The sequence below is a fragment of the Ciconia boyciana genome, chromosome 18 (genome assembly GCF_034638445.1).
Source record: "Ciconia boyciana chromosome 18, ASM3463844v1, whole genome shotgun sequence".
Lineage (NCBI taxonomy): Eukaryota > Metazoa > Chordata > Aves > Ciconiiformes > Ciconiidae > Ciconia > Ciconia boyciana.
This window is the reverse complement of record NC_132951.1, coordinates 5462543-5489962: the sequence shown is the minus strand read 5'-3', so window position 1 is coordinate 5489962 and position 27420 is coordinate 5462543. Positions and strand designations below refer to the sequence as shown.

The 27420-nt window shown below is 53.6% G+C and overlaps 1 protein-coding gene across 3 annotated transcripts in view; it reads left to right on the top strand.

The window, feature by feature from the left end:
* The first annotated feature begins 819 nt into the window (after positions 1–819).
* Positions 820–27420, top strand: part of NTNG2 (netrin G2) — a 52936-nt gene continuing 26335 nt past the window's right edge. For 2 of the 3 annotated variants that reach the window (XM_072883041.1, XM_072883043.1), the window contains exons 1-3: positions 993–1057; positions 3651–4768; positions 24643–25286. In XM_072883041.1, the coding sequence (XP_072739142.1) occupies positions 4556–4768; positions 24643–25286 (857 nt within the window). In that variant the 5' untranslated portion in view covers positions 993–1057; positions 3651–4555. Of the gene's footprint in view, positions 862–992; positions 1058–3650; positions 4769–24642; positions 25287–27420 lie in introns of those variants that run through there. The other variant, XM_072883042.1, reaches the window with a different exon arrangement.

The following is a 27420-nucleotide window of genomic DNA, read 5'->3' as shown; positions in this document are numbered from 1 at the left end:
CAGCATCTGCCTGGTGCAGGGCAAACCTGGACCTTTACCTGCTACGGTTTTATCCGCCCTGTTGATAGCTGGAGCCTCCTCTGCCCCTCGGTGTGGACACCGGAAAGTTGACCTAAGCAACACCTACAGCTTCTGCATCCCCGTGCTGGAAGGTGTTATCACACCTTACAGCCCTGCACGTCAATCCCTTGCCTTACCAAAGAAAAAAACAGGTTGGGTTAAATCCCAAAGCACATTCCCACCATTATCAAAGCATTTCCCAGCCATCTGATTTCCCCATCTCCGAGTTGCTGCTTTGTTTATCCTATTAATTCCAGCCACCCCCTCTTCCCCCAACACACACGCACGCAGCCTCCCTTACAGCATCTTCGCCAGCAGAAGCCTCCCCAAAATATCCAGGGCACACCAGCCGAGAACTTACACGTGCGGGAAAACCCTCGTGACTAGGGCGTTTTTTTTCCTCGAGCAAACATGATCTCATGATTTTTTATTTTTTTTTAAGCTCTTAAAGGAAAAAAGAAAAAAAAAAAAAGGAAAAAGCACGGAGGAGCGGCACGCCCGGCCTGCCCTTCTCTCCCCGCAGGCAGCGGGCTCTGCCCGGCAGCCGGGACGGCGGGGATGCTGCAGCCGCGGTACCCCCGGAGCCGGCGGGGCTGAAGGCTCCCCCCTCGCAGCCTCCTCTTCCTCGGGTGCTTCTCCTCCCTCCTCCCTCCCTTTCCCCTCCCTCCCCGCTCGCATTTCCTCCCTGCACCTTTAAGAAGCACATTGCTCGCCGGTGGGATGGTGTGTGCTAAAGCTGCACAGAGGAAGTTACGCAGCCGGGATCAGGCACGGAGATAAAAGCTCCGATTGTGATTGAAAGTGAGAGCAAAAGGGATTTCAGCCTCGGCATTAACTTGCGAGGGGAGCCGGGGATTGCACAAAGCTTCCCCGGCCATCTGCCCTTGGGGGCCGGCTGCGCAGCGCCTGCCCGCCGGGCTGGGAGGGGGTGTGGGGGTTCCCCGGCCCCGAAGTTCGCTGCTCCGCCGGGAGCCCCGCGCCGCAGAGCTCCCTCCCGGTAAGGACCTGCAGCGCCGAGCACCGGCCACCGGGGCGGGGGGGGGGGGTGGAGCGGCGGGCAGCGCGCGGTGCCGGTAGCCCCCTGCCCCCATCTCCCCGACACCAGCCTTCCCCCCCCTCCCCTCCCCAGCCTCCGAAGTTGCCCCGGGGCTCTCCCGGGGTCCCGAACCCCGCCCGGGAGCAGCACCGGCTCCCCACGGCGGGACGGGGCTCTGCTCCCTCTCCGGAGTTCGCCGGCGAGGGCTGGGCAGCCGGGGGGGCTCAGCGCCCGGGGCCGGCTCTGCTCCCGCTTTGCCGACTTGCAAGACAGCCCTGGCAGTCTCTAAAAGTCCTTAGTGTAAAAGAAATCACGCGTGGGAGGGGGGGGGGGAGCGGCATCGCTTTGCCTGGAGCCGCAAACGCGTTAAGGAGAGCGGCTGAATGTAAGTGAGATTTACAGGTTTTTCCGTCGGGAGCTTTGCAACGTTGTTGGTGGGGTTCAGGCTCCTGTCAGATCGCAGGCTGAGCGGGTGTTCCCCAACTTTGCTTGGAAGGGTGGAGGGGAAGGGATGAGCAGCGTGGAAAAGAAGCGAGAAACTCACGCTTGATCAGCGCGGGGTGGGGGGGAGAGCGGTTGGGGTTTATTCTGAAGGCAACACTTCTGAAAGAAAATTGAAAACTCCTTCATTGAGTTTACTTTCTGTTCGTAATTCCAGAGCAGCTCAGTTGTTGCTCGGTGTTGTCTCTTTATTTCAATCGGGTGTTAATCCAATAATAAAAAAAAAAAGGAACCAGCTAAGTCAAGAGACAATCTAATTTTGCGTTTTTAATACTCTGGCTATCAGTCCCCAGTGATTGCTGAGTACTCTTCAAAGAAAACAAAGAGCATTGATTCTATTTGTTCCCATGAACTGCAGTTTCTTAATAATATCAGGTGAAGATTTATTTTCTAAGGATCAAACCAAATCAAACAGGGCAAAACCTTTAATTCAGAGAGTCCCTCTCCCCCGTCTGCAGTATGCTGGCTTATTTCGCAGCAAGGTTGTGCAACTATTTCTGCAAAGGGACTGTACCGGCTAAGTGTTGCACCGCAGACTTCGCAGGGAACCAGCACGCCTGGCTGACTGACCGACAATAAATACATTTTTTCCGGCAAATTTTTATTTCCCTGGGAATCTATGATATTTAGCCAGCGTAACAAGAAACTAATAGATATTATAGATCCTGTCTTCCCGGGGTTTTCTCCGACAGCCATTCAAGTGCAAAATATAATTGTTAAGGCTATGAAGATAGATCCATAAACTTAACAGCGCTGGACTCCTCATTAAAACTACCCTGCTTGTTTTCTGTACAATACCGGAGTCTCACGCTCTCCGCTGTTATTAGGCACTTGGCTGTGACCAGTTTGATGTGATAATTAGGAACTGACTTGTTATAACTGAAAAGACAGCTCTGATGTCAGCGGGACTTATAAACACTGTGTCACACCGGTTTATTATTTTTACTACATTTACTCATAATGTAAAAATAGCAGCCAGTCTATTCTTTCTTTGGGAGTTTATTCAGGTCCAACGCAGCTATAATAGGCTCTTCTTTGAGAGCTGGCGATGAAGCATGAGAGAGAGCTTCTCTTTTCTGAACTCATTCATCTCCATCAGCAATCTTGCAACCAAAAAGGGGGGAAAGGAAGATGGTAGCACAGCGATGTGAAGCCCCCGAACATGGATCAATGCATCTGTTAACCTGGGGTTTCTGAGCTTTAGTAACTCAGCTTTATGAGAAAGCAAATACTAAACGTGCTGTTGGAGCAGATATCCCTAAATTGTGGAAGAAAAGTTGGGGAATCAAATAGAAGGGGAATCAAAAAGAAAGAACTATCCAGAGCTAAATTTCTGTTCCGGGTATGTGCCTCCCACCTTCTCTTATGAGATCTCCCTCCTGGGTCTAATGCTGAGAGAGGGTTTGGCTTTTTTTTTTTTCTTTTTTTCAGTTGTCATTTTGTTTTGTAATTACTTAAGGTTTTTATAGCTCTACTGGAAAGATGACAAAATTGCAGAAATGTTGCTCTAACCTGAAATGAATACTGGGAAGGTCACTGCTCTTTGTATTAGGTGAACCTTAAATGTTATTAGGACTTTAAATTGTTTTTTATTAAATGTTATTGTTCAGATAAATCATATGTGGGGATGCTGGACAATGTATCTGTCTCCCCAGCTGTCTTATTAATTTGCTTATCTTTTTAAGACTATCAATTTGTCTGTCTGTCCCTGCTCTGTGTCTGCATATTCTCCATCTTCTAATGACCTATAGCTGCTTCTTGATATTCTTTGAAGACCCATTAGAGCTCTTGTTGTCCAGCTGCTATTACAAACCTGGTACCTTAAATGGGGCAGCGCTCCCTCCCATCTCCCAAACAGCAGAAGAGCCATAAGCATCTTACTATGGATTTCTTTTTATTAAAGTTGTATATCTCCCCTTTACAAAAACCTGGCTTGTGGCTCAGGAAGCCCAGCTGAGGGCTGTGTCTCCTGGGGGACCCCTGTTCCTACAAGTCTTGTTGCTCCAGCTGCCCCCCCCCACTCCCAGCTAATTTGTCTTTCAATTTATTGCAGGTGCAGCCTGCTAACGAACTCTCCCTTTGCCCTGACCATGAAAGAGAGAGGAGACCTCAGGTAGCAGCATGGCTTGCAGCTGAAGGCTTGGGGAACTTGATGCTCAGTTGCCAAAAGGCAGAGTCGGACAGAAATCCTCGCCTGCGAGCATCGCCACCGCTGCAAGACGCAGAGGGAGAAGCAGCAAGGCCAGCGCTGCTCCTCAACCCACTGGCCACCCAGCATCCTGCTGGGACCACTGCGGATCTTGCCACCCAACGTGGTTATGTTGGCACAACCATCCTTTGGGAGCCAGGAATTTTAGCTCCATAGAGTCTCTCTTGTCAGAGTTGTACTGATGACCAGATGGTATATTTATTTTATGTATTAATGTTGAAAAGCCCCAATAATTATTTAAGGCAGACCACAGTTTAAGGCACTTTCCACAGCGACGCATTTGCGGCAGACAAGAAGGTTGAGGAAAACCTGATCCAGCACCATCTCACGGCCTCTCCAATTTACTCCTATCAAATTTCATCAGCGACTCAGAACTTGATCTTTCTATTGATTGACTGGAGTCACCTCTAGATATTTTCATGCTGATTTGGAAGCCCTTTCATACAATAAAAAGGGGAAAAATGAGGTTAAGGAAGACTTTTGACCACTGATCAGCAACTCCAGCCAAAACTTTCCCAATCAAGTGATTTGCAAAGTTGGCTTCTGTGCTGAGAGAAACTTTCCACGCCCAAATACAGCGTGCAGAGGGGGACCATTCCTGTTATCACCTGGATCTCCTTAGACTGGATCACTTTTAGATGAGGTGTTTCCATGCTGATCCCGAGAGCAACCCCTAGCCTAGTAGCTGCCTTCCTTGGGACTCTCGGCACTGCCCTCGCCCAGGGATCCCGCGCTTGGCCGCAGCTGCCATGCTCTACCTGGTTGCTCTCCTCTTGCACTGTCTCCCCTTGGCCATGGGACAGTATGACATTTGCAAGTCCTGGGTGACCACAGATGATGGCCCATCATGGGAGTTTTATGCTTGTCAACCCAAGGCCATGCGGATGAAGGATTATGTGACAGTACGGGTGGATCCAGCAGGAATCACTTGTGGGGACCCGCCGGAGAGATTCTGCACCCATGTAAGTGTTTCCCTCCTTGTTTGATGTGTTATAACAGACTCCGCTTGCAGGTGGCCAGAGGCAGTGTCCTGCCGAGATGCTGTTACAAGGACACTTGGGTTCAGGGTGGCAATGGTGGCTGCTGCCTCGAGCTCTCGGTCTCCCCAGCTGCAAAATGGGGAGAAGGTGTCCTGCCCATCCTGGTGCTGTGCCGATGGGAGGTCGGCCCTAGAGCAGGGATGGTGCTGGCACGCTGAGGGGAGGGTGAGGAGGAGCTGGGGGGGCTTAGCAAGTCCTGGTCTGGGGTGGTAAGGTCTGGGTTTTGGAAAAGCTCTGCCCCCAACGAGCACGCGATCTGAGCTGCTCTGAGCACATCCCTTTGTTTGCTAAAGTGTTCACCAGTCCCATCCCAAAAGGCTGCACAGGCACTGGGGTTTTATCAGAGGTGGGCGCATTGTCTCAGCGTGAGTAAGAGCGAGGGGCAGGGTGGTGGAGGCCAGCGTGGCCCTGCACGCCGGCAGCTCAGGCAGTCGGTCTGACAGCCACGAGTTTCGCTGAAGGCCCTGAAAACACAGCTCTCCCTCTCTTCTAGCCTCCGCATGAAAAGACTCTCTGGACAGACACTTACCCTTGTAGTTAAAATCTTTAACTTATTTTCTCTTTAATATTAATCATTGCATTTCATTCCGTGCACCACAAAGCTCAGCAGGAACATTTGATTCATAATTCACAAGGCTTTACGTTGTTAAAAAGAGTTCGGGGGTCAAAGCAAAGAGCAAAACACCATGGCTGCAACATCCCCTCCCAAATGCCCTCCAGGAGTGGTCTGAGCGCACATCTAAGGCACAGTGACCAAGCCAGTCCATGCTGACAGGGTTTCTACTGGGGTGAGCGCTGGACAAGGAGTGTACTAGCCTATTACCTGTAATGAGAAGGGGAGTTCTCCTCCCTCTAAATCAGTGGAAGAGGGGACAGGGGTCCCAATTTCTGTTGCCAGCATTACCCAGGCTCACATACCCCATGCCTCAGTTCCCCTCCTAGAAAATGCACGTACACATAGAAAATACCCTGAACCCAACCAGCGCAGGGCACCTCTTGAAAATCCAAGAGAAAAATGCTGCTTTGATAACCAGGAGATGCCAAACATTTATGACCATCAGAACATGCTGTCACTACTTATCTACCCAGTTCTCCCCAGCCTAAGGGGTCTCATTAGTACCAGAGTAGATATTTTCACTAATTCCTGATAAGTAGCAGCTTTTCCTTTTAAAAGATCATTTGAAAAGAAAGATTAAGTCAAAGGTTGCAATTAAAACAGTTAACTATTGATGGGTCAGTCTGGATTTCCATTTATCTGACCGGCTGCAGAAGGATTAAAAGGTGAACACCAGATTGCTTTCTGCTACATTCACTGCAGCTATTTGCAAACGCTTTCTGGCTAAGGATGCTCCAGACTTCAGTTCCACTGACCTCCAAGGAAGCAAAAGACACAAACTGCAATCAGCTCTCTGCATCTCTTGATTCAGTCAATACTGAGCTAAAATCTTTCTATTCTGGGCACCAGCAGTATTTCCTCGTAGCGTACGCCTGCCATGTGCTGTAACACTTGCAAACACCGCGTACAGCCGTGAATGGGAGTTACACAAATGCAAAACATGGATTTGCCTTCCTGTCCCTGCCTCACCCCGGGGTGTGCGCCTGGCCCAGCATTTGTCCCCTGACACAGACACCAGCATTCACGGCAACGTCCCCGAGCAATTCCCTGATGAAGAATCAAGCGAAGAACAAGAGTAATATATTGCAAGTTATTTTTTAGATTTTTGGGATAGGTTTATGAAATCCCACTGTATTCGTGGCCCGTTCTCCCCCATCTTACACCAGCGCTATCCTCTCCAAAGGATTAAAGAGTTTTAAAAATGAAGCAGACGAAGAGCAGCCCTGCTGAGGTGAGCAAGGAGCCCACCCAGCACTTAGTGCATGGAGTAGGAGATGGCTGCAGGAGAGATCCAGGCTCCGGTCCAGCCTAAGGACTTGAGCGGTGTGTGCTGAGAGGCCATCAAGATAAATTTTCATGGCCTCTGTCACACGTGGCCATTTACTGCTGAGCATCCCCTTATGGTCAGTAGAAGGTGGAATCAGCAAGAAATGGCCTTTCCATCGCCGGTCCTGGGTGGTGACTTGACACCTATTGACATGCAGAGAGAGGCGAGCGGAGCCCGCAGGGGATGCGAGCAGAGTTTTGCTACCCCTGCGCAAAGGAAGCGCTGGACAAAAATCAATGTCGCTGCCCACCGATCGTTACAACCTCCGAGCCCTGGCCCTTGCTGCGGGAGGGGAGGGTTAGTGGCTCGCATGAACCCTGCACAGCTCCTTGCCTGCCAGCCTGCTCGGATGCCTTTTGGTGTCCTGTTATCCTTTCTCTTCAAGTTTTAATTATTTTTATGTAACAGGTGGGTTCTCGTAAGAGCCTGGCTTTCCAGCAGAGAAGTTCTTACAGTGACTATATTGCTTTCTTAGGTGTCTTTCAAAACAGCAGGGTACTGTCCGTGCAGTTAAACTAACGTTACTCAGAATTAAGCACAGCCCAGCAGGACGCCTGCACTGCTCAGACAACTGAAATCAAAATTAAAGACGCACAAGTGTCCCTCCTTGCTTGAGGCAGCCAGACAAGAGGGAGCTGGACGATGTCCCTGCACGGGGCATCGCTGCAGGCAGAGGAGAGAGTCCTGGCGAAAGTCAGGACCCTGTAAGACAGGGAGTGTTTCCTACGAGGCTGTACCGGCACCGAGGAGGCATTGCACAGCCCACAGTATCGCACGCTACGGTTTTTACAACTTCGAGCAGCACTCACAGAGAGTTCTGCAAAAGGAGGTGTCTGGGGGATTGCAGGAATTATTTGGAGGATTGTCTTTTCTGTTTTACAGCAATTCCAGACACATCTGGCTGCTCCCTTCTGGTTGGGAAGCGTTTTGCTGCTTATTAAAGTTGGGAGTTTTGCTTTTTCCACAGTTCCTGAACCTTCTCCTATTCGTGTCAATGCCCTTCTGGCACGGTCACCTGCAAAATGAATTGTACTTTCCCTTGTGGCAGGGCAGGGGGAGTGGTGGGAGCAGGAAGACAGAGGGATAAGTAAATAAAAGCCTGAATGAATCTAAAAGCGTGACTGAAGACTAATAGGGAACAGATCTTTTAACGCAGGATGCCGAGGGAAGGGTGAAACTTCAAAGATCACATCCAGGGCATGGCACGGAGCAGCTAAATGCAGATTTCAAATGAGCGGGGTTCGCAGGACAGGCGCGGCTGGGGCACGGCAAAGCTGCGTGGGGCGGAGGGGAGATGCGGCGTTACTTCGCCATCCCACCCTCCCGGGGAGGAGGAGGATGGCACAGCTGGCAGGGTGCTCCCAGGTATGAGATATTCTGAGATGCTGAAGCACTTCTTTGATGCCGAGCAGGGACCTTCGAGAATTTCACTTTCAAGCGTTGGTGTTTTGCACACATGATAAAAAAAGAAAAAAGCAGGTTTTGTGGGCAACCTACACACAGGGCAGGCAGCAAGAAAACACCAAAGCCATGGCCCCTGCTCCAAAGAGGTTTGCAGCTCAAGGGATTTCCAAATCATTCTAGAAAAAGCAAGGTGGGGCATACAGGAGAGGTGGCCGGAGCAGACTGCCTGCGAGCCAACGGCCATCACGTAATGGTTTCGCTGCTCCTTGACACCCCGGTGGGAGCTCCCCGCACCCGGCCGGCAGCACAGTGAGCCCAGCTTGCCGCCGGATGGGAGCCCTTTTCTTTTCCCCCAGAGGTGTCAAGACCGTATTTCTTGTTCAGACAACACTCTTTGATGCAGGGCCGAGCTCTTAGCCTATATTGATGGGTGAGGGGTATTTTTATTTGGCGTCAGCATTGTTTCATCAGCTAATAGAGCTTGCTGATTTTGGCACGGGTACATGAAAGGAAAAGGCTTTATTTATTCATTACACATTCAGCCAAATTTGATGTTTAGTTTAATTCTTAGCTAAACTTTTCTGAATGGCATGCGGTTATAAGGCTTGTACTAAAGAACTATTTCTCTTAGTAGACCAGGTGCTAAAATTGGAAAAAGCAGACAAACTTTTGGGCACAGAAACCCTTTTCCCTACATTCTTAGCCCATCTCATACGACTCTACCCAACCATATCTTCAAACCCCTGTTCAGGTGCAAACAAAGGATTGTGGGTTTGGGCATGATTAAAACTAAAGTCAAAGTTTTTAAAGTAAGAAGGAAAATGGAGTTGCTTCAGAGATGCTCTTCCAAAAGCATTTTTAAAGATGCAGCGTGATCTGGTGATTAAAGGATGGATTCATCCCTTCTGGTACCCCGAGCAGAGAAAAAGCCCGCAGCCCTTCCCCAGCCCACCCTCTCAGGGAGGTGCCCGTGCTGCCCCTGCGCCTTGCTTCAGGCAGGAGAACCGGGGGGGCAAAGCACGGGGGTCCTCAGCCTCGCGACTGCCCCAGGATTCAAGGGCAGCCTTTGGGCCGAGCGGAGCCTGTATACAAGGCAAACGGAAAATCCTTTCCAAGAAAAGTGGATGTTCTCCCTCTTCCTTGAATACATCAGCACTACCCACTCTTGGTTGCAAACCCATCCTTGGCCTTAGCAGAGGGCTGGGAGTCAGAGCTCCCCTTTGCCCTTCCTTATGGGCCCTCCATGGCATTGCGGACAATTACTTTGCCTTTATGCCAAAATTCAGCAGCACAAGAAATCCACTCTCTGCTGTCAAAGTGCCCATGGCATCTCAGTCAGGGTTGTGGGGACGGAAAGTCGCATCTTTCTTTTCCCATCTGTAAAGTGCTAACAGCCCCCCTTCCCCCTTGAACCCGCCGGTACATTAAATTAACACCTGGAAAATACTGCCCTTTCCTTTGAGGAGAGCCTGGAAAAGGCAACTGCTGCCATTTCCATCCGGATGAAGGTTTCCCTAATTCACCCCTTGCACCCGTCGTGGCATTGCTTTCGAGCGTGGGAGAAAGGGCTGGGGCCTTTTGGTTTTGTTCCCACCCTTAATCACTTCTCAGCACCAGGGTTGCTGCGGAGAATACTATTTGAAGTCAAGATCAACGGCTCCTTGCCCCTGGGGCCAGACCCTTGGACTGCATGTTATTAGCTGCTCAGCAAATTACACACTACTCCTCTCCTACCACAGAGGCTACTCCGGAGTGCGGCAGGATCTCAGCGTTATAAAAGCAGAGGCTTTACAGAAAATGAAAGAATACAATTCAGCTTTAAATTAGAGAGTGCTGAGCAAACGGGATTTCCTCTCACAGTCCGTAGCAATTTCCTTAAATGCCCAGTTTGGGATTCATCTTGTGGTAAAGTGGGATGCTGCTCCCCTAACAAGGATCATTTCCACTTGCTGATGGAAAAGACACAGCAATAAAAGTCAAGCTGTCAAGTAGATTTAATTGGTACAGTGAGCAGAAAGTTTACCCCCACCTTGAAAGAGATGAGGAAGAATAAACTGCTTTTAAGAAAAGCTTTGCTCTTCAAAGGGAACAGCGTCCAGATGGGAAAAGCTGGAGAGAACTGAATCCGAAGACTTGCTGGGGAGCAGGGCCAGAGCCGGGAGAGCGGCTCTTACAGCAGCTCTTGCACTCACTCTTACACCAGCTCCAGGTATCAGTTTTCCATAAGCAACTTGAAGCTGAAGGGATTCAGGGAAGTCCCTCCTCTTTTTTTTTTTTTTAAATCTTCATTGTATTCTATAGCATAGATATGATCTCCTGTTAAACTTTAAAAGGAATTCTCCCTGCAGTCAAGACTGCCTGAGTGGGAAGGGGTGCTCTCCTGCCACGCTCTGGTTTCCCTAAGTGAAAGTCCAGTTTTAACCTCAGTTGAGCCCAATTACAGTTTCAGACCCCAAACAACCTTTTTTTACCACCAGGATTTTGAGGCATGGGGTTTAGGCTGTCCCAGCCCCACAACCCTGCCCCGTTGTCCCACGCAAGTGACAGCCACGTCCCCGCTGTTCCCCCTGCGGCAGCACTACAGCTGCGGAGCCACGGTCGGTTGAACCAGTTCAGTGATCCGTCCAAAAATCACCTCTGTAAAACGACCCAAACCGCTTTGCTTTTCGCTCCCGTGGCAGCCACGGGGCTGAGCGCTTGGCTGCAGCGCTGCCCGCAGCAACAGCTGGGTCTTCTGCAGCAGCGACAGGCTGCGAACTGCAGAACTGGGGTTACAAAATCACGCAGGGCACTGGATGGGCACCTCTCCCCCCCGGTTACGCTCTGGGGCAGCACGGCAATGAGCAAGCAATCCTGATGTCCTCAATGGGGACCATCAAAGCTCTGTGTCTGCCTCACACCATTGCTTTGGAGAAACCAAAATGGAAACATGCCCAAGCAGCACCAAAAGTCCTGTCCACAAGTCAGTCAGCACAGCCCCTTCCTTCGCAGCAGCCTCATTTCCCCCGCAGCCCCCACAGCACAACCCAAAGAGCTCAATCTAAAGGCGCAGAGGGGTCTTTGGGAGTGGCTGCCCCCGTCCCCACCAGAGCCACGCACCCCGGCACCAGCGGCTTCTCTGTTTTGTGCTGAGCTCAGCCCCACTCGCCAGAAGCACTAGACCCCTGCATCCCACCGGGGAGGGGGCCGGGGCAGTGAGGAGCGAGCGGTCGCTCTGTGCGCATCTCACACTGTCCCTGCCCGGTGGGGTACAGAGCTCACAGCAACGCAGCGAGAGCCGGGGGGTCTCGAGATTAATGAATTCCTCCTCTGACCTAGATGGTGAGCTCCATCAAGCGTGAGCAACAGCAGCTTGGCAATGCTTGGCTAGTAGAGCCCGAATTTCTGACTTGCCGGAGTTATTATGCATGGGGGCTGTTGCTGACCTGCTTAGCAGGAGTTCTCCACCGAGATGGTGCGAGCACCGCTGCCGCTGCTGCCCTCTTGAAGGCCTCCGTCTCCTCGGGCACACAGCCTGCAGTGCTGAATATGCCCCGGGCGTTACTCGGGCCATTCAATGCAGTACGCGGGTTCCTGTGCTGGGAAACACCAAAAGGGCCTTTCCCTCTATGGACCGTGAAGCACTGCTTGATGACCATCCAGGAGATGTCCATGGGAAGAAGCTGATGCCTGCAAAGCCCTGCCTAACAGGCAAACAGCAGTTTGGACTTGCAGCCTTCGCCCCAGGCAGACATGCCATCCCCTCCCAGGCAGCACCCTAACCCTGCCTGCAGCCTCAGACGTGTCCCGTGCGGTCCCCGCAAGGCCCCCCATCTTTCAGGCAGGGTCGTCGGACCCCACAGAGGGTGCGCGTTGCAGCATTGACCCCGCACCCGCCCTGCTCCGCTGCCCCGACCTGCGCTTGCTCCAGCGTTGGGCCGGTGCCTCCGTGCATCTGCTCTGCGCTGTGAGCAGGCGGGCTTAGGGAAACCTGTGGCTTTTGGCTCCATGAGGGTTTCTCCATTTGTCACCTGTCCCCGAGCAGGCTCCAGCCACGAGAGGGGACTGGCCGGGGCTGCTCTTCCAGGCACTCAGTGGGTGCAGGCACGCAGCGATGCAGAGCCCCCAGGTTGGGTCTCATCCCAGCCGGCTCCCACCTCTTCCGCGTGCTCGCATCTGTGCGGAAGCCACAAACGCAGCAGCCTCCCCTCCCCTCCCCGGAGCAAAGCCAGCGGGTCATTAGAGCAGCGCGGTGACGGGTGCCCGAGTGGGCAGCGGGGTCGCCCACCCATGAGCGGTGCCAGGCGGCTCCAGCGCCCACATGCCCGTAGCCCAGGACCAGCACCCATTTTTGCTGCACGCTCCGGCGTGGGTAATGGGTCTCTGCTCCCCCAGAGCCGAGCTCCGCATGGATGCTGCCACCACCGTGTCCGGTCCTGCCCTCGGCACCTCCACGTCCCTTTTGGGGGAATATCCCAAAGGGAGAACTAGCACAGATTCAACTGGTTTTGACACCCAGCCAAAGGGTTTGTGAGCCCCCATCCCCTGGCCAAGTCGGCTGCTTCAGTTCCATGGTGCTGCCATTAAGGGGGTTTGGGGGAGCCCTCTAAAGGAGAGGATCGTAGTCCTGCCCTCGGGGACAGCCCCCCGCAGCAGCCAGGGCACATTTCGGGCTGACCACAGCACCATCCCAGCCACCAACAGGCACCTGCTGAAACGTTACCCTTAAAACAGAGCATAAAGCAGCTAAATACTTTGCATGCAACAGCAAAAGCAGAGTGCTTGATGCAGCAGACACAGGAGCCCTGATTGGAGGTGGGGGGGTGGGTGCAGGGGTATCCACCACCCAGCTGTGCTCCCCCCGAAAAGGCTTTGGGGGAGATCTGCACCCGCATTTGAGGGCCGCGGCAGCACCTCTGCTCCCTCCTCTTTCCCACCCCCAGCCTCCGTGTCCTGCCCTCCCCCATTCAAACTATCAGGGCCTCTCTTACAGAATAAAATATTAATAGCGGCGTAGCGAGCCTCTCTGCAAAGGCTGCACGTATTGAGCTTACAAGGCGCACAAGCTTTTAGAGAGCAGGACACTTTTCCTACTTCCTAAGCATTTTCTTAGTCCTGAATCAATAACGCGCTCGGAGCCCAGCACACAGGTCGCTGCTGTTTTGCTCCTGCTGGTAGGGGCTGTGGACGTGGATATGTCTCTGTAGCAAGATGCAAGGGTTTAATAATCTGGCAGAGAAGGAATGGGGCAGGATCCAAGCAGCTTAATTTGTAGACAAGCTTCAGGGAAGTGCCCTGGGAAGAGCAAAGCTTGCAACTCTTGGGTACAGAAAGTCCAGGTTTGGAGACGAGCTGAAAAGCAGTCAATGGGATTAAACGGCTGCGTCTTTGAACGTGTGCCCACGGTTGCTGGCTGAGGGGTGTCTGGTTCATCAGCTTCTGATCTCGGGCTCTGGGTCACCCCTTAATCCACAAACCTCCAAAAGGAGCGGTTGCGGGGGTGCAGCCCTGGCGGGGAGGTGGGTGCGGAGGTGAGACCAGGGCATCAGGAGGGATGGGGTTAGAGCGGCTCACCGGGGGATTAGCAGTTCACAAAGAAAGAGCTGCTCAAAAATTATTCCATGAGAGGCCAGGCTGCGGGCGATGCGTGTGTGTGCCCAGCACAGACGAGATTATCTGCTTAGGAGTGGAATTTTCCGGGCGGTGTTAACCCTTGCATCACCCACAGATGTCTTTTGGGACAAGGTGCTGGGCAGCGGATCCGGCAGCAGAAGCCGAGCTGCTGCCTGGCCACCCTGGGGCTTTGGAAATGGAAGTGCTGCCCCGAGGTCACCCTGCAAACGGCGTCCTCAGGGCCATTCTTGGAGAGGTCACCTGTGGACAGCGCTGATTTCAGTCTGGAGGTTAAAATTCATCGTGTCACCAGATTTTCTGACCGTTTCTGGCTTAGCCAGAGTGGGCATGAAGGGATTTGTGTCTGCACGAGCGGTGCCGGCTGCATTGTGAGGGTGGACAGGTTGGTCCTTGTGTGTGCCAGGCTGTATCCCCCTCCAGAGCCTCCCTTTGCGGAGAGGATGCTTCCTGCCTGGATGTCAGCCTCCTGCTGAGGTTGTATCATCTACGGTGCAAAGATCGGTTCAGACCCTTTTCATGGAGGCACTAAGCAGACTATGGGGAGAGTTTCAGAGACAGCATGGGGTGAGAGCGGAGATTTCCTTCACCCTCACATCAAGATTGGGTGAAGGAGCCGCTACTTGGCCCAGCTGCAGGTGCCTGGGGGAGCTCGATCTTCGGAAAGGTGGAGCCCCCAACGCTCCTGGTGAAACCTGCTCTGAAATCCCTCCCCGCCTCAGTTTCCCCACCTGGACATGGGACGTTGCACTGCTATCGCACGACCCTGTCTGGCGGTGTGATGTTTCTGGTGGAGAGAAGGGCACAGTGCTGAGCTAGGATGAAATACAAACGAGATGCTTCTCGAATTCAGAAGCAGGCTGGAGGGGGAAGGGGAAGAGCAGCCGTGAGTAGGGGTTGAATCTCTTCTCTGGCGGCGAGACGGGCCCAAGGGAGCCCGAGAGCCTTGAACAAGCGGCACGCTGTTCGGTGAATGAGTATCTGCTTCAGGCCAAAGGGAAGAGGCAAAAAGCAAAGCAAAATGTCTCGCTGAGCGCGTCCCGGCGTGTGCTCACTAAGAGCCGTGCCGCGAAGCCGGCGGTGCCGGTTTCTGCTGACTCACGCTCTCCCGAATCGCGCACGCAGGCAAAGCATGTCCTAACGCCCGTGCCGAGGGGTGACCTTGCGCTCGGACAACCTCCGATCCAGGAGGAAGGGGAAGGAAGCAGAGGAGCAATCAATCCCCAAACCACGGCCGGGGGGGAGACAGAGGGAGTGACATTTGGCTGAGCCAGAATTAGCAGCAGATCTGTGGAGGGACCCCATTTCCACCCTATTAATAATTCATTCCAGCGCTGCCTTTACCTGCTCATAAACAGCAAACAGCTTGTTAGCGAGGATGGTTTTCTCCTCCTTTGCTGTCTCGGCCCTAATAAGAGCCCCTTGCAGATGGCTGGGGGGAGGGAGGCAGCAAGGGAAGGACACAGGAGCGAGCAAACCACCCCGCCAGCCTACCCTGAGCTTCCCATCCCATCCCATCCCATCCCATCCCATCCCATCCCATCCCTGTCCCCACAAGGCTCCCTGCCCCGGAGCCCGCTGCCTCCCAGCCGGAGCTGAAGCTGCGAAATAATCCATCACCGAACCTTGGATGTCTTGCCAGAACCTGCCTACACGCACGGGCCGTTTAAAAACATCTCTTTGGAGGGTTACCACGAAGAAGGGAGCAATGCGCAGGGGCTCTGCATACGGCCTGGGGCCGTGCTTGCTTGCGGGATGTGCAGATAAGGGGTTTGCTGGAGCATTCCCCAGCACCCAAGTGGCTCTCGGGCAGCAGCCGCACAGGCGGCCCCTGGGAAAAGCAGATCTTCTACCACACGTGGGAAATGAGAGTTTCTGGATTATCTAAAATATATATAACTTCGCCAAAGTGGTATTTTAAAAAAAAAAAAAAAGAGAAAACATCACCTTGAAGAAAGCTACTAAGATTTCATTTCGAAAAGGCAAATTTTGCATTCACAGCACCCCCAGCGTCTCGGCAGTCCCATGCTGCGGTGCGTGGTCCCATCCAGGACCCCTCCCTGCACGCCAACAGGCATCCCAAAACGGCGCAGGCAAAGCTGTTCCCGAGACATTGGTCGGGCTCGAGTCACAGCCGTGCTGCGGGGAAAGCCCTCTTGGGGGACGGGGTAATTAATGCAAGAGGAGCGGACCCCGGGCTGGCAGCCCCGCGTGGCCTCCCCACAGCTCCCGGCGTCCCCCCACGCTCCCCGGAGCGCCGAGCGAGCAGGGCACCGACCTTCACCCGGGAAAGGGCTGGTGCGGGGCTGTTTGGCTCAGGAGGGGCCTCATATTTCTCCTCAATTATCTCCGTGCTCCCAGCCATCTCTGCCCGTGAGTTATGCCATTTGCCAGCTGTTGGAAATAATCGCTGTAAATTAATTACGGTTGTTTCACCCCTTTGATCCCTCCCAGCCCATGAATAGAGTGAAAATTAATTGTCAGAGAGTATTTCCAGTTCTCTGGGAGTCCCATCCTGGCCACTGGCAGGTTATGGTTTATGCCCTGAAGCATGAGATTTAATTACCCACAAATGTTATTTTTGATCATAAAATCACCTTGTCTTTTCATAAATCTAGATAGAGCAGTTGACCCCTCAGGTCAGAAGCAGCAAGAGTGAAAATACCCTGTAATGACGTTAGGACGAGCCCGCGTTTTCTCCCGGGTAAATGCAATTCTGTTTGGGAAAGAGCATCACGTCCTGGAGTGGTTATTGGAAGAAAAACCAAGGAAGTTTCCCGAAACGTGCATCGCTCAGTCTGGCCCTTGTCAAAAATTTGTGTTGCAGAAAATAGATTTAACTCGGTATCAGTGCAGAGGATAAAGGCGGTTGTCACCAGAGCTGGGTTGGGGACGGCATCTTCCCCGCTCGGCAGGTTATTTCCCCATGCTGAACCGTGGTGCTGACAGGCACCGGAGCGAACCCGCAGCCCGGCCGGGACGGGGACAGGGACAGAGATCCCTGCGAAGCCCCAGCAGACCCCGGGAAGCCGTAGCAGGGGGTGGAGGCAAAGCGAAGCCCCACGGCTCAATCCCGGTGTGAATCGGGGGAACTTGGCTGAGCGTAAAGCAGCAGGAAAGCAATCGCACCGAGACGATCGTTTCAGCTTTATCTTGCAGCCTTCTGAGCAAATAGATCCACCTTGGTGCTGGATGGGTAAAGGAAGAGGGAGAAAATAAAACTTAGGGGGGAATGTGTGCCAGAGCACTCGCAGGAGAGGCAGGGACGGAGCGGGCTGGCCCCTGCTCCCCTCCGCAGGTTGGGGACCCCCGTCTCCCACGGCCATCAGTCCTCTCCATGACGGACAGGTTGTTCAGGGAAGGGGAGGCTGCAGGACACCCACGGCTCGGTGGCACCGGTCCACAGCGGGGACGTTAGCAGGGCAGGAGGGATCAGGTGCACGTGAGGATTTTGCCAATGTGGCTGTTTTGCAGGATCTGGAGGAAATTTGATACGAAGTTAAGGACTTTGTTGCTGTGCGAGGCGACATGGGGACTTCGTGAACCTCATCAGCTAACCTTTAAGCAGAAAATCAAAGGCAGCGTTGTAGGTGCCCTGCGAGAAGCAGAAGGACCTTGGGATGCACCCGAGAGCTCCTTAAGCATTGCAGCTGGGTGGGGCGGGCGTTAAGGGGGGCATTGTCCCTTTCTGGGTGGAGGTGGAAGTTCAGACTGAGGTTTCCTCAGCCATGAGTGCTCCTGAGAAGGAGGGAAAGAGGTTTCTGTGCTGTCGCCTGCCCCACTGAAATTGCTCCAGCGACCTCCCGACTCACAGGCCAGCAGAACGCTGCTTCCGCAAAGGGATGTTTTTCCCCTGAATTACTTGTGCCACTCAGCAAAACTGGATGAAAGCCTACAGATAAGAGGGGCAGCACCATGCAAACCCTCCTTAGCCACAGCCCCTCCACCTCCCGCAGCAGTGGCGGATGCCGGCTGGTGCTAGAGGGACAGCCTTCGGCGGGCACCAGACCTTCTCCTGTCTACTCCAGGAGCCTGGTCCTTAAGCAGATCTCTCATTTTGCAGTCTGCAGGAAGGTCCTCCTCATTTCAAGGGAGCCAGACCTGGCCCTCCTGGCTCTTTAGGCTATAGAGGGGGAGATCAAATGGCCCCCAGTCCCAACCATCATCAGCGTTTGCAGGAGAGCCTGGAGACACCCAAGGTCTGAGAGCTCTCTGGTTCAGTTTGAGAGCCGGTTTGTCATGGTTTAACCCCAGCCAGCAACTCAGCCTCCCCAGCCGCTCGCTCACTCCCCCCCGGTGGGATGGGGGAGAGAATCGGAAGGGTAAAAGTGAGAAAACTCGTGGGTTGAGATAAAGACAGTTTAATAGGGAAAGCAAAAGCCATGCACTCAAACAAAGCAAAGCGAGGAATTCCTTCACCCCTTCCCATGGGCTGGCAGGTGTTCAGCCATCTCCAGGAAAGCAGGGCTCCGTCACGCCTAACGGTGACTTGGGAAGACAAACGCCATCACTCCAAAAGTCCCCCCCTTCCTTCTTCTTCCCCAGCTTTATATACTGAGCATGACGCCATACGGTGTGGGATAGCCCTTTGGTCAGCTGGGGTCAGCTGTCTCGGCCGTGTCCCCTCCCAACTCCTTGTGCCCCCCCAGCCCGCTTGCTGGTGGGGTGGGGTGAGGAGCAGAGAAGGCCTTGACTGTGTGTAAGCACTGCTCAGCAGTGACAAAAACATCCCTGGGTTATCAACACTATTTTCAGCACAAATCCAAAATATAGCCCCATACTAGCTACTATGAAGAAAATTATCTCTACCCCAGCCAAAACCAGCACATAGTTCTTGGGGAAAAAACCTTCTACAGAAGAAAGGACCCAAGAGAAGCCCCTGCCAACAGCATAGATCTTTGTGCCAAATAAAAGCATTTAACTTTTTTCCCCTTTGATAAAAATCTTCCTATAAAAAAGCCAAGGATTCCTTCCCCCTCAGCTAAAAAAAAATAGAAAGTTTGGATTTCCAAAACTAGTCCAAGTTGATGAGACCTTGCCATTACTCTTATTAGGAGACTGTAGTTAAAAACAAGTTGATCCCAGGGTGACCTAGGTTTTAGCAGAAGCCTTGGCTTAAACAACACAACTTCATCAGGCAGAAGAGACCCCTGAAAGCAAAGCAATTCCGGGGGGGGTCCCTGGCCAAAGCACCATTAAACAAATCACACCGGGTTATGAGAGCTGTGGTGACCATCCTTGGCTGAGCAGTACAAACTTTCACGTCATCTACTTATTTTTCCTTGCTCAAATCTTGGGAGGTTTTTTCCTTTTAATATTATTATTATTTTTATTATTTTTCTTCATTGTGCAGCTAGTGGTTGCAATTGCTTTCCAGCTTCCCTTTGGCATGGAGATCTAAAAGCTGCAGTTTTATTTCTGTGCAGCTTTCACCATTCACAACAGATGTCTAGTTTGTTTAAAATATTCAACAGCTTAATGATTAATCAAGTAATTTCACCTACAAAAATATATAATTTTATGCTATGAGGCTTAAAAATGGCATTATCTGCCAGGAAAAAAAAGCAAAACAACTTTGTGCGCTCATTAAGAGCCCTAGAAACCAGCTGGGCTTTGTAAAACCGGGGCCTTTTATTGCGGCTGTTTTCCCCCATTCCCTCCCTCCCCAGCAAGGTGTGGAGCAGCTTCGCTGCAGCATCCTGGATTCCTGTCATCATGCCTTGTCAGAGCGATAGCTCGTTCCTTACAAAATCCTCCTCAAGGAGCAAGTCCCCGCTGTCACCTTCAGAAAGTCCCTTTTGCAGCATTTCTGCCCGGCACCGACCCCAGGCACCGAGAGGAGGCAAAACCCAAGGGCTGGGTCTGCAGTCACCGGGACTGGGACACATTTCCAGGCACGTCACTCCCCACCGGGACACTTGCCCCATGGAGGCACAGTCTTGCTGCGATGACATTTGTTAGGACAACTTGTCCTCAACGAGGCTCTTGCAATTTGTCCCTTGGGGCTGAGCTGGGGCTAAGCAACGTTGTGGTGCTCTTTGGTGCACCCTCAAGAAATGAGCAACCAGAAGAGCATGCTGGAGAGCTGGAAACCTGCAAGGTCTAGTTGCTGTGAGGACACTTACGACTGATTTAATAGCATGAGACTCAAAGTGAACTGGTTTATTTTAAGCTCGCTGAGACCAAGTTTGCCTGGCTAATGCATTCTGACTTTTAGATTGAAGACGTAAATATCTTGAGACTTTGGACAGATTCTTTGGAGGACACACGGCTTGGAGGAGGAAATCAGATTCAAAAATAATACCTGGAATTGTTTCAACAGTGCTATAACTGATCTTACGAGGACCAACAGAGCAGCCAAAGTATGGCCATCTGTTTCCGCTCCCCCCTGCCCTCCCGGCTGACTTCAAACCACCCCACCAGCAGAAAATGCATTGAGCATCCCATGGAGGAAGGACAATTCAATAAACCTAAAACCAAAAAGGAACACTTCATTTTAGCAGAGGAAGCCGTAGTGATGTGACTCACTCGGTGGCTTTTGAGGCTCTCCCCCACCTTTCAGCACCGTCACTTAGAGGTTATTTTTGCGTTTGCCCTGTTACAACCAGGCAGCTCTCGAGCCATGTGCTGCTCCAGAGCATCAGAGTGGTTAAAGACATCTTTGGGCTCGCTGCCTGCTGAGCTGAGCACGCTTACAGGTTGGGACATACAGGAGCCATCAGGGATTGTGCACCTCCATTCCCTGATCTCCGGGACGAGCATATGGGAGACAGGCAAAGTTTTGGCTCTGCTGCTTGCCGCTCTTGACCCGCCAGGTCCCCTGCCAGGGACATGCCTGGCCAGCTCTGTCCCTCCAGACAGGACGCTGGGAGGGGGATCACGCTTGTCAGACTCAGTTGCTTTCCTCACTGCTCCTGGGAAACCTGTCCCACCTCCCAGCCTGGCCACCCTTGGCTGGTCTGGGTAATGTTTTCTTATTGTGGTTTGGTCACAGAGTCCTTCCCCTGTGTAGTTTGGCCACTGCTTAAGGAAGCCTCCAAAGAAAACCTTGGCAGGAGCATCATCCCTAGCCCCAAAGGTGAAGCTGGCCAGTGTGGCCACACTGGGGACAGCTCTAGCAGCAAACACTCAGTGGAGATTCACCTTACACCAGCTCAAGGGCTTTGGCAGCCCCGATGGCTGCCGCACGCAAGGAAAAGAAGCCACGCAGCAAGAGTGCTCTTGCCAGGACGGCTCTGTGCACGCAGACTCCTGCTCATACAGAGCTGGTCTGAGCAGCAAGGTGGGTTTATCGGGGAGTTTTGTGCTGCTGCCTCGAGCCAATTCCCCACCTGAGCCCACCGAGACGCTGCGCTGCTGCACCCTCCTTCAGACAAGAGGTGGAAACGGACCTCCCGGATGGTCTTTTCAGGACCGTCCTATTAAGCCATCTGTATGACCACACTGGCAGTAGGACCATACTGCAACACAATATGTTGCCTCAGCACAGGAAACATACTCAGAGCCCCCAGCGCTTCAGCTGATGGGGATTTTTCTTCCTTTTCCATCAGCCACTGCTGTAAAGCTGCGCTAAGAGGCAGCTACATCCCCCAGCAGGAAGTGGTGTCTCATTAGCAGAGGTAAACAATTCCTCCGAACGTGACGAGTCAGGAGAGCATATTAAATATGTCAATAGCTTGGGTTTTTTTAATCCCCGCTCCAGAACAGCATGTCGCAGCAGGAGAGGACCCCCCAGCACGGCTCAGAGCCCTGCTGCACCCCGGCTGGCATCTCCCCTTGCTTGGGGTATCTCCCCCTCTTTAGGAGGGGAGTGGGGAGCTCCTGGGCTGGTGCCCTCACCCCTCGACCTGACCCACCCGAGCAAGCCTGAGCACTCCATTGATTTCCTTTGCTCAGCTGGCGCAGCTGCAAGCAAGTGAAAAATAATAAAACATTTGCTTTTAAAACATCCATCAAAGCATCCATTTAGTAGCCTCCCTGCTCCGGGGATGGGCACCACACCGGCGCTCAGCAGCTCTGGCTGCAGCCCTTCCTCCCAGCACACACGGAGATGGCAAAAGCCACACGTCGCTTGAGTTACGGCTGTAACAGGGGGAGCAAATCCCAGCAGGGGATTTGCCGTCAGGCAAATTTGCCTTTACCGTCAGGCAGGTGCGTGTCTGAGAGCAAGACAATGTTGAAAACAGTATGAGTTTTGCCCCGTTTTATCAACTGGCTTCTGCTGCTTTCCCTGGCAGCCTCGTGCACACGCACAACAAGGCATGCTTTATTTACAGGAGTCCCCTTTTCTCCCTAAGGCCGCCGCTGCATCCCCTGCAAAGGAGCCTGGTGCTCACGTACAGATCAGCTGCTCGCTATTTTGTCTTATCCCCGCTGCTGGCGGAGCAGCATTCTGCCTTATTTACAGCATGCTACTCACACACTGCTCAGGAGACAGAATTATTTATGTCCTCCTGAGCTTTTCTAGGCTCCTCGGCGCTGTGGCCTCCACTCGCTGTGCAAACAGTTGCTCTCATACAGCACGTGTCTCCGAGCTGCAGGGAGGCACCAAAGGCCCATTTTACAGACGCGGAATGGAGAAGCTCCAAGTAGTTCCCAGGACTTTTGGTTGCCCAACTGGAGGTGGCAAAGCCCAGATTTTCCAAAGCACCTCACGTTACACATTGTTTTCCACACTGAAAGCACAGCCGCGCTTTGCACCGGAGAACATCCATTTGTGCAAGCCAGATCCCCTCCTCTGCTTTACCCGGGGTATACATGGGGCACCCTAAAAGCAGGTCACAAGCGCTTGGGCTCCAACAGTTTCCCAGGTCAAAGCAAGCCTGTGGTGCAGGATCAGTCCCCAGTGCCATGGACACAGGAGCAGCCTCTTCCCACGCTTGCAGCGGGACTCTCCCAGCCCTGGGACACAACCAGCCTGCGCAGACTCCAGCCCTGCCCCTCGTTTGATTGAGCCCTCAGGTACCAGCATCAGCTCCCTGCAAGCCAGGGACCGGCAGCCCCCCGCACACCAGCACAGCCCCGGTGCTGCCCTGGGCAGGAGCACGCTGCTCCCCACACACAGCACCTTCCCACGGGCTCCCGGCCACGCACAAAGCGTTCACAAACCAAACCACAAAACCCGGCTCGGTCTTACCTTGCAAGTCCACTGCGCTCGGCAGGGCCAGACCTCGCACCCCAGCAGGGTCCTCGCCTCCAGCCATCAGCTCTGAGCAGCCCCAGCTGCTTTATCACCTCCTCCTCTGCCAGGTGGCTCTGCCTCCCCGACCGGGGTCCCGCCACAGCAGAGCCCACCGTCCTACCAATCCCTCTCCCTCCCCGATCCTCTGGATTTTGAGTCCGAGAGGGAAGTAAAGCGACAGCAAAGAGATGCTTCATATGCAAAAAAGATTTGCAGTGTGTTGCAGAGGGTTTTTTGTGGATGGTACCCACTATAACACAGCCCCACGTCATCCCCAAGGCAGGTCTGACCCACACGCTCCCAGAGGCAGGGGCTGCAGGGCAAGTAATGAAGGGCTTTAACACACATGCAGATGAGCAATAAACCCATTGGCACAGCTAACCCTGATGCCCGCCTCCAAAACTTCAACGTCTGGTGCGTGACCTTGACAATATGTCCTTAGTGCAGTTCAGCACATGTGGGTGCGTGCATGTGTCCCTGCAAAACATGCAAGCTTGGCCATGCACTGTCACTTGTGGGCAAAATGGGACGGCTGGGCCTTTTCTCCCATTGCCCAGGCCTGCAGGCAATGAGTAACGTGGCAGCGGACGTTGTCGTCTGGATGGGATGAGCCATCCTTCCCACCGTGGTCCCTGCGGGCGGGTGAGGACCATTGCACCTCCTGCCTGCAGCTGGGGAAGGCAGCACGGCTTGGGAAGCGCCCGTCCCCACGGGCAGGGGCGCTGCCAGGCACAGCTACATAACTCGGTTTCTGCAAAGACAGACATTAACTCACGTTCCCTTGTATTTGCCATGGGCTAAGGCAAACCTGGACAAGCAGCAAGTGGCTGGGGATGGTGTTTAGGCTGTGGGAGTCCCGGGTCCCTTCTGGGCGCTGGCAGGCGGGCAGAGAGCTGCCTGCCCCGTTCCCTTCCTGATCCCCTGTCAGCTCAGCCTCTGGTTAGTTTAGGTAGGTTGAACTGAGGAGTGACCAGCAACGGTCATCACATTGGGCTGAGCAGGCGCACCCCAAGCATACCTGCTCTGCCTGTCCCCGAGGCCAGGGTGCTGTCCTGGGGACAGCGGAGACACTGGGAGCACAAATCTCTGCTCTCTCCACTGCTGCCCAGTCCTCTCCCAGCTCAGACCTGGGGAAATCGGGTTTCCCTCCTCCAGCTGTGCTCAGAGGCGCTGGGGAGACGGTGTGTCCCCAGCCCATTTGGCATCAGGAGCCATCAGAGGCACGGATGTGCTTTGGGGATTTCAGCCATTCGGTTCTTGCAAGGGAGCAGGGGTGAACGCAGCTTTCCATAGGCTTGTAACTCGGCCAACCTTAAGCGAGGCTTCTCAGAGACCGTCTCGGGGAAAGCGCTTTCTATGAAAATTGCCCCCGTGCCAAATTGAAAGGCCCTCTCCCAAAGGGCCTTTCAAAGGAAACAGCTCAGCTGTTCTTATAGCAAAGGCAAAGCCATGTATTTCTGTCTTAAATTCATGCTCAGAAACAGCATCCTGCAGAGCCAGATGCCTGGCATACTCCAGTTCGGCCCAGCAGCTAACGTTTGACACAAGCAGCTAAAACCAGGGCCCAGTAATGGTGCGAGCTCGGCCGCGTGCCCGCGGTGCCCATGTGATGCCCAGGCGTTGCCTTTCTTCTCTTGTGACCGTTGTTGTTGTTCCAGGAGAACCCGTACCTGTGCAGCGACGAGTGCGATGCCTCCAACCCCGACCTGGCCCACCCGCCAAAACTCATGTTTGACAGCGAGGACGAAGGGCTGGCCACGTACTGGCAAAGCGTGACATGGCGCCGGTACCCAGAGCCGCTGCTGGCCAACATCACGCTGTCCTGGAACAAGAGCATCGAGCTGACGGATGACATCGTGATAACCTTCGAGTATGGCCGACCCACCATCATGATGCTGGAGAAGTCGCTGGACAACGGGAGGACTTGGCACCCGTACCAATATTACGCGGATGACTGCATGGAGGCCTTCAGCATGCCAGCACGGAGGGTCCGGGACCTCTCCACCACCAGTGCCAACAGGGTCCTCTGCACGGAGGAGTATTCCCGCTGGGCGGGCTCCAAAAAAGAGAAGACCGTCCGGTTCGAGGTGAGGGATCGCTTTGCCATCTTCGCTGGCCCTGACCTCAAGAACATGGACAACTTGTACACCCGGCTGGAGAGCGCCAAAGGGCTCAAGGACTTCTTCACCGTGACCGACCTGCGGATGAGATTGCTGAGACCGGCCCTGGGGGGCACCTACGTGCAGAGGGAGAACTTGTACAAGTACTTCTATGCCGTCTCCAACATTGAAGTCACTGGCAGGTAACGGCTGCTGTATTTCTTTGGGCGTCTCTTCTTGGAGGGATGAGAAGAGGGTTACTGCTAGAAAACTAAGCCATCAGTGTTTCTGTTGACCGATAAGATTATCGGTGTTTCTCCCTCTGATACCCTCTCTCCCAAGGCAGGACAGCATCGGTAGTAAAACAGATGTGTCCTTGCAGGGAATGGCTGGGGCATCTCCAAGGCTGGCATGGGAGTGTCTGAGAGAAGGGCTGTGTCCTCCCGGAGCCGGTGCCCAGGGGAGCTGGGACACGGCCTGGACGGACAGTCAGGGTCTGAGTTCCCTCCGATACCCTGTCCCCAGCTGTGCAAACACAGGCAGCCTCTGCCCAAAAATCTCCGGGGTGACGCTAGTGGATCTGGGGGGATGAGGAATGAGGCTCGCCTCGCCGAACTCCAGCTTGCTGCCAGTACAAGCAGGATGGCTCATCCCAAGTCAGTCCTGCAGCCCCGGAGCAGCCCTGGCTCCAGCAGATGAAGTTTGGGGCGAGGGTAACCACCTGACAGATCTGGGGCAGGGGAAGGCAGGAAGGGGCTTGTTTCTCCTGGTTTTTGTTTTTCATTTCTCTGTACAATGCCGTAAGTTACATTATGACATCAACTGAAAAAGCAAAGTAAGGTGGAAAAATGCCGAGATGGCTAATTTCCCATCCAGCTTGTGGATTCAGCTTGTGCGAGACTTACAGGCGAGAGGGGAATAATCTCCCCCTCACCCACCCCGTGCTAACAAGAATCACCACAGCGACAGAGGAGCCGTTTGTATTGGTTCCAAACTGTTTGCTTCTGAGGCTTGCAAGCAAAAATGTTTTGCAGGTGCCACCAAGGCTGGCTTTGAATGTGCTCCAAGGGGAAGGAAGCTGCAGCGAGGGACGGGAGAGCCCTTTGCTCCCGCGGGGGGAGGCAGGAGGCAGCGGTGAGGGCAGCAGCAGGCAGAGGGGCTTGTTCTCTCTCGCAGCACAGCTGCCTGTGTGGGATGAGCGGCCGTGGCTCTCAGCTCGGCTGGCGGCACGTCGGTGGGCCCGCCACCGGGATGGCTCGGAGAGGAGCCCCGGGGGGCTCAGGCACACGGGCAGAGGTGCGGGAGAGCACCGCCGCACGCTTCCGCAAGCGCCCGGGTTTCGGTGCAGTGTGCCTCTGTATGGGTAAGGGCAGAGAGACATTTTACACCTGCCCATAAGAAGTATTGCCAGGCGTACTAAATATCCACGGTCCTCAGAACAGCTCAGGATGGGGCAAAACAGCAAAGCAAAGAGGGTGAAAGGAAAGCTGGCAAAGGAGAGAGGCAAGGCCAGCGCGTTGCCTTCCCCTCCACAGCCAGTCCTGCCCCCGGCTCTGTCTGCCGCGGCCCCGCTCCCCCCAGGCAGCCGAGCTGCCCGCAGGGACGCTTGGTGTTACCGACAGCGGTGGCAAAGCCACGGATGAATTCCCAGCCAAAGCCCACGCTGACCGGGGCGGCTGGTGGGAAGGGTTGGAGCTGGTGTATCAATTTATCCGGGCTGGTTAGGCTCTGTAACAGGGATGCAGAGTTTTCAGCTGAGAAAGTGGTAAATTAGGATTAAATATTTGATGCCCTTGTGCAATGACCTTTGGCTCTCAAGCACGGAGATGACTGTGCAGGTAACCAAGGGCTTGTTACTGCACCTACAGCACCTTTGGGATACTTGATGCTTTAAGATACATGTTAAAATACTCTCAGTGTCCTATGAATGCCTTCCTCCCCAGAGACCGTTACCTTTTCTGCCTGCCTTGTGCAAGATACGTCACTTCAGTACTTAATTTCTGGCTCTGCGGGTGGGATTCTCCACAAACCAGCACCTCGCTAGTTGTCGGCTGTCTTCCTCCCCCCACCAGTCCCCCAGCATGTTTTGAACGCACTGTCCAAATTTAATACCATTTAATAGCAGCAGAGATTGCTTCAAGAGATAAAACCCCTACGAACTTTGTGAAAAGAACATCAACATCCAGTTGATGTTCACTTTGTGCCCAACTAGGGCAGGGGAGGAAAGCCCCTTCGAACACCCCAGGGAGAGGGGGGGCACAACCTCTGTGAGACATCTGAGAGTCCACAGCTGCCCGCACCCCGAGGACAGCGCTGGCGAGGGAGGGTCAGGCTGCG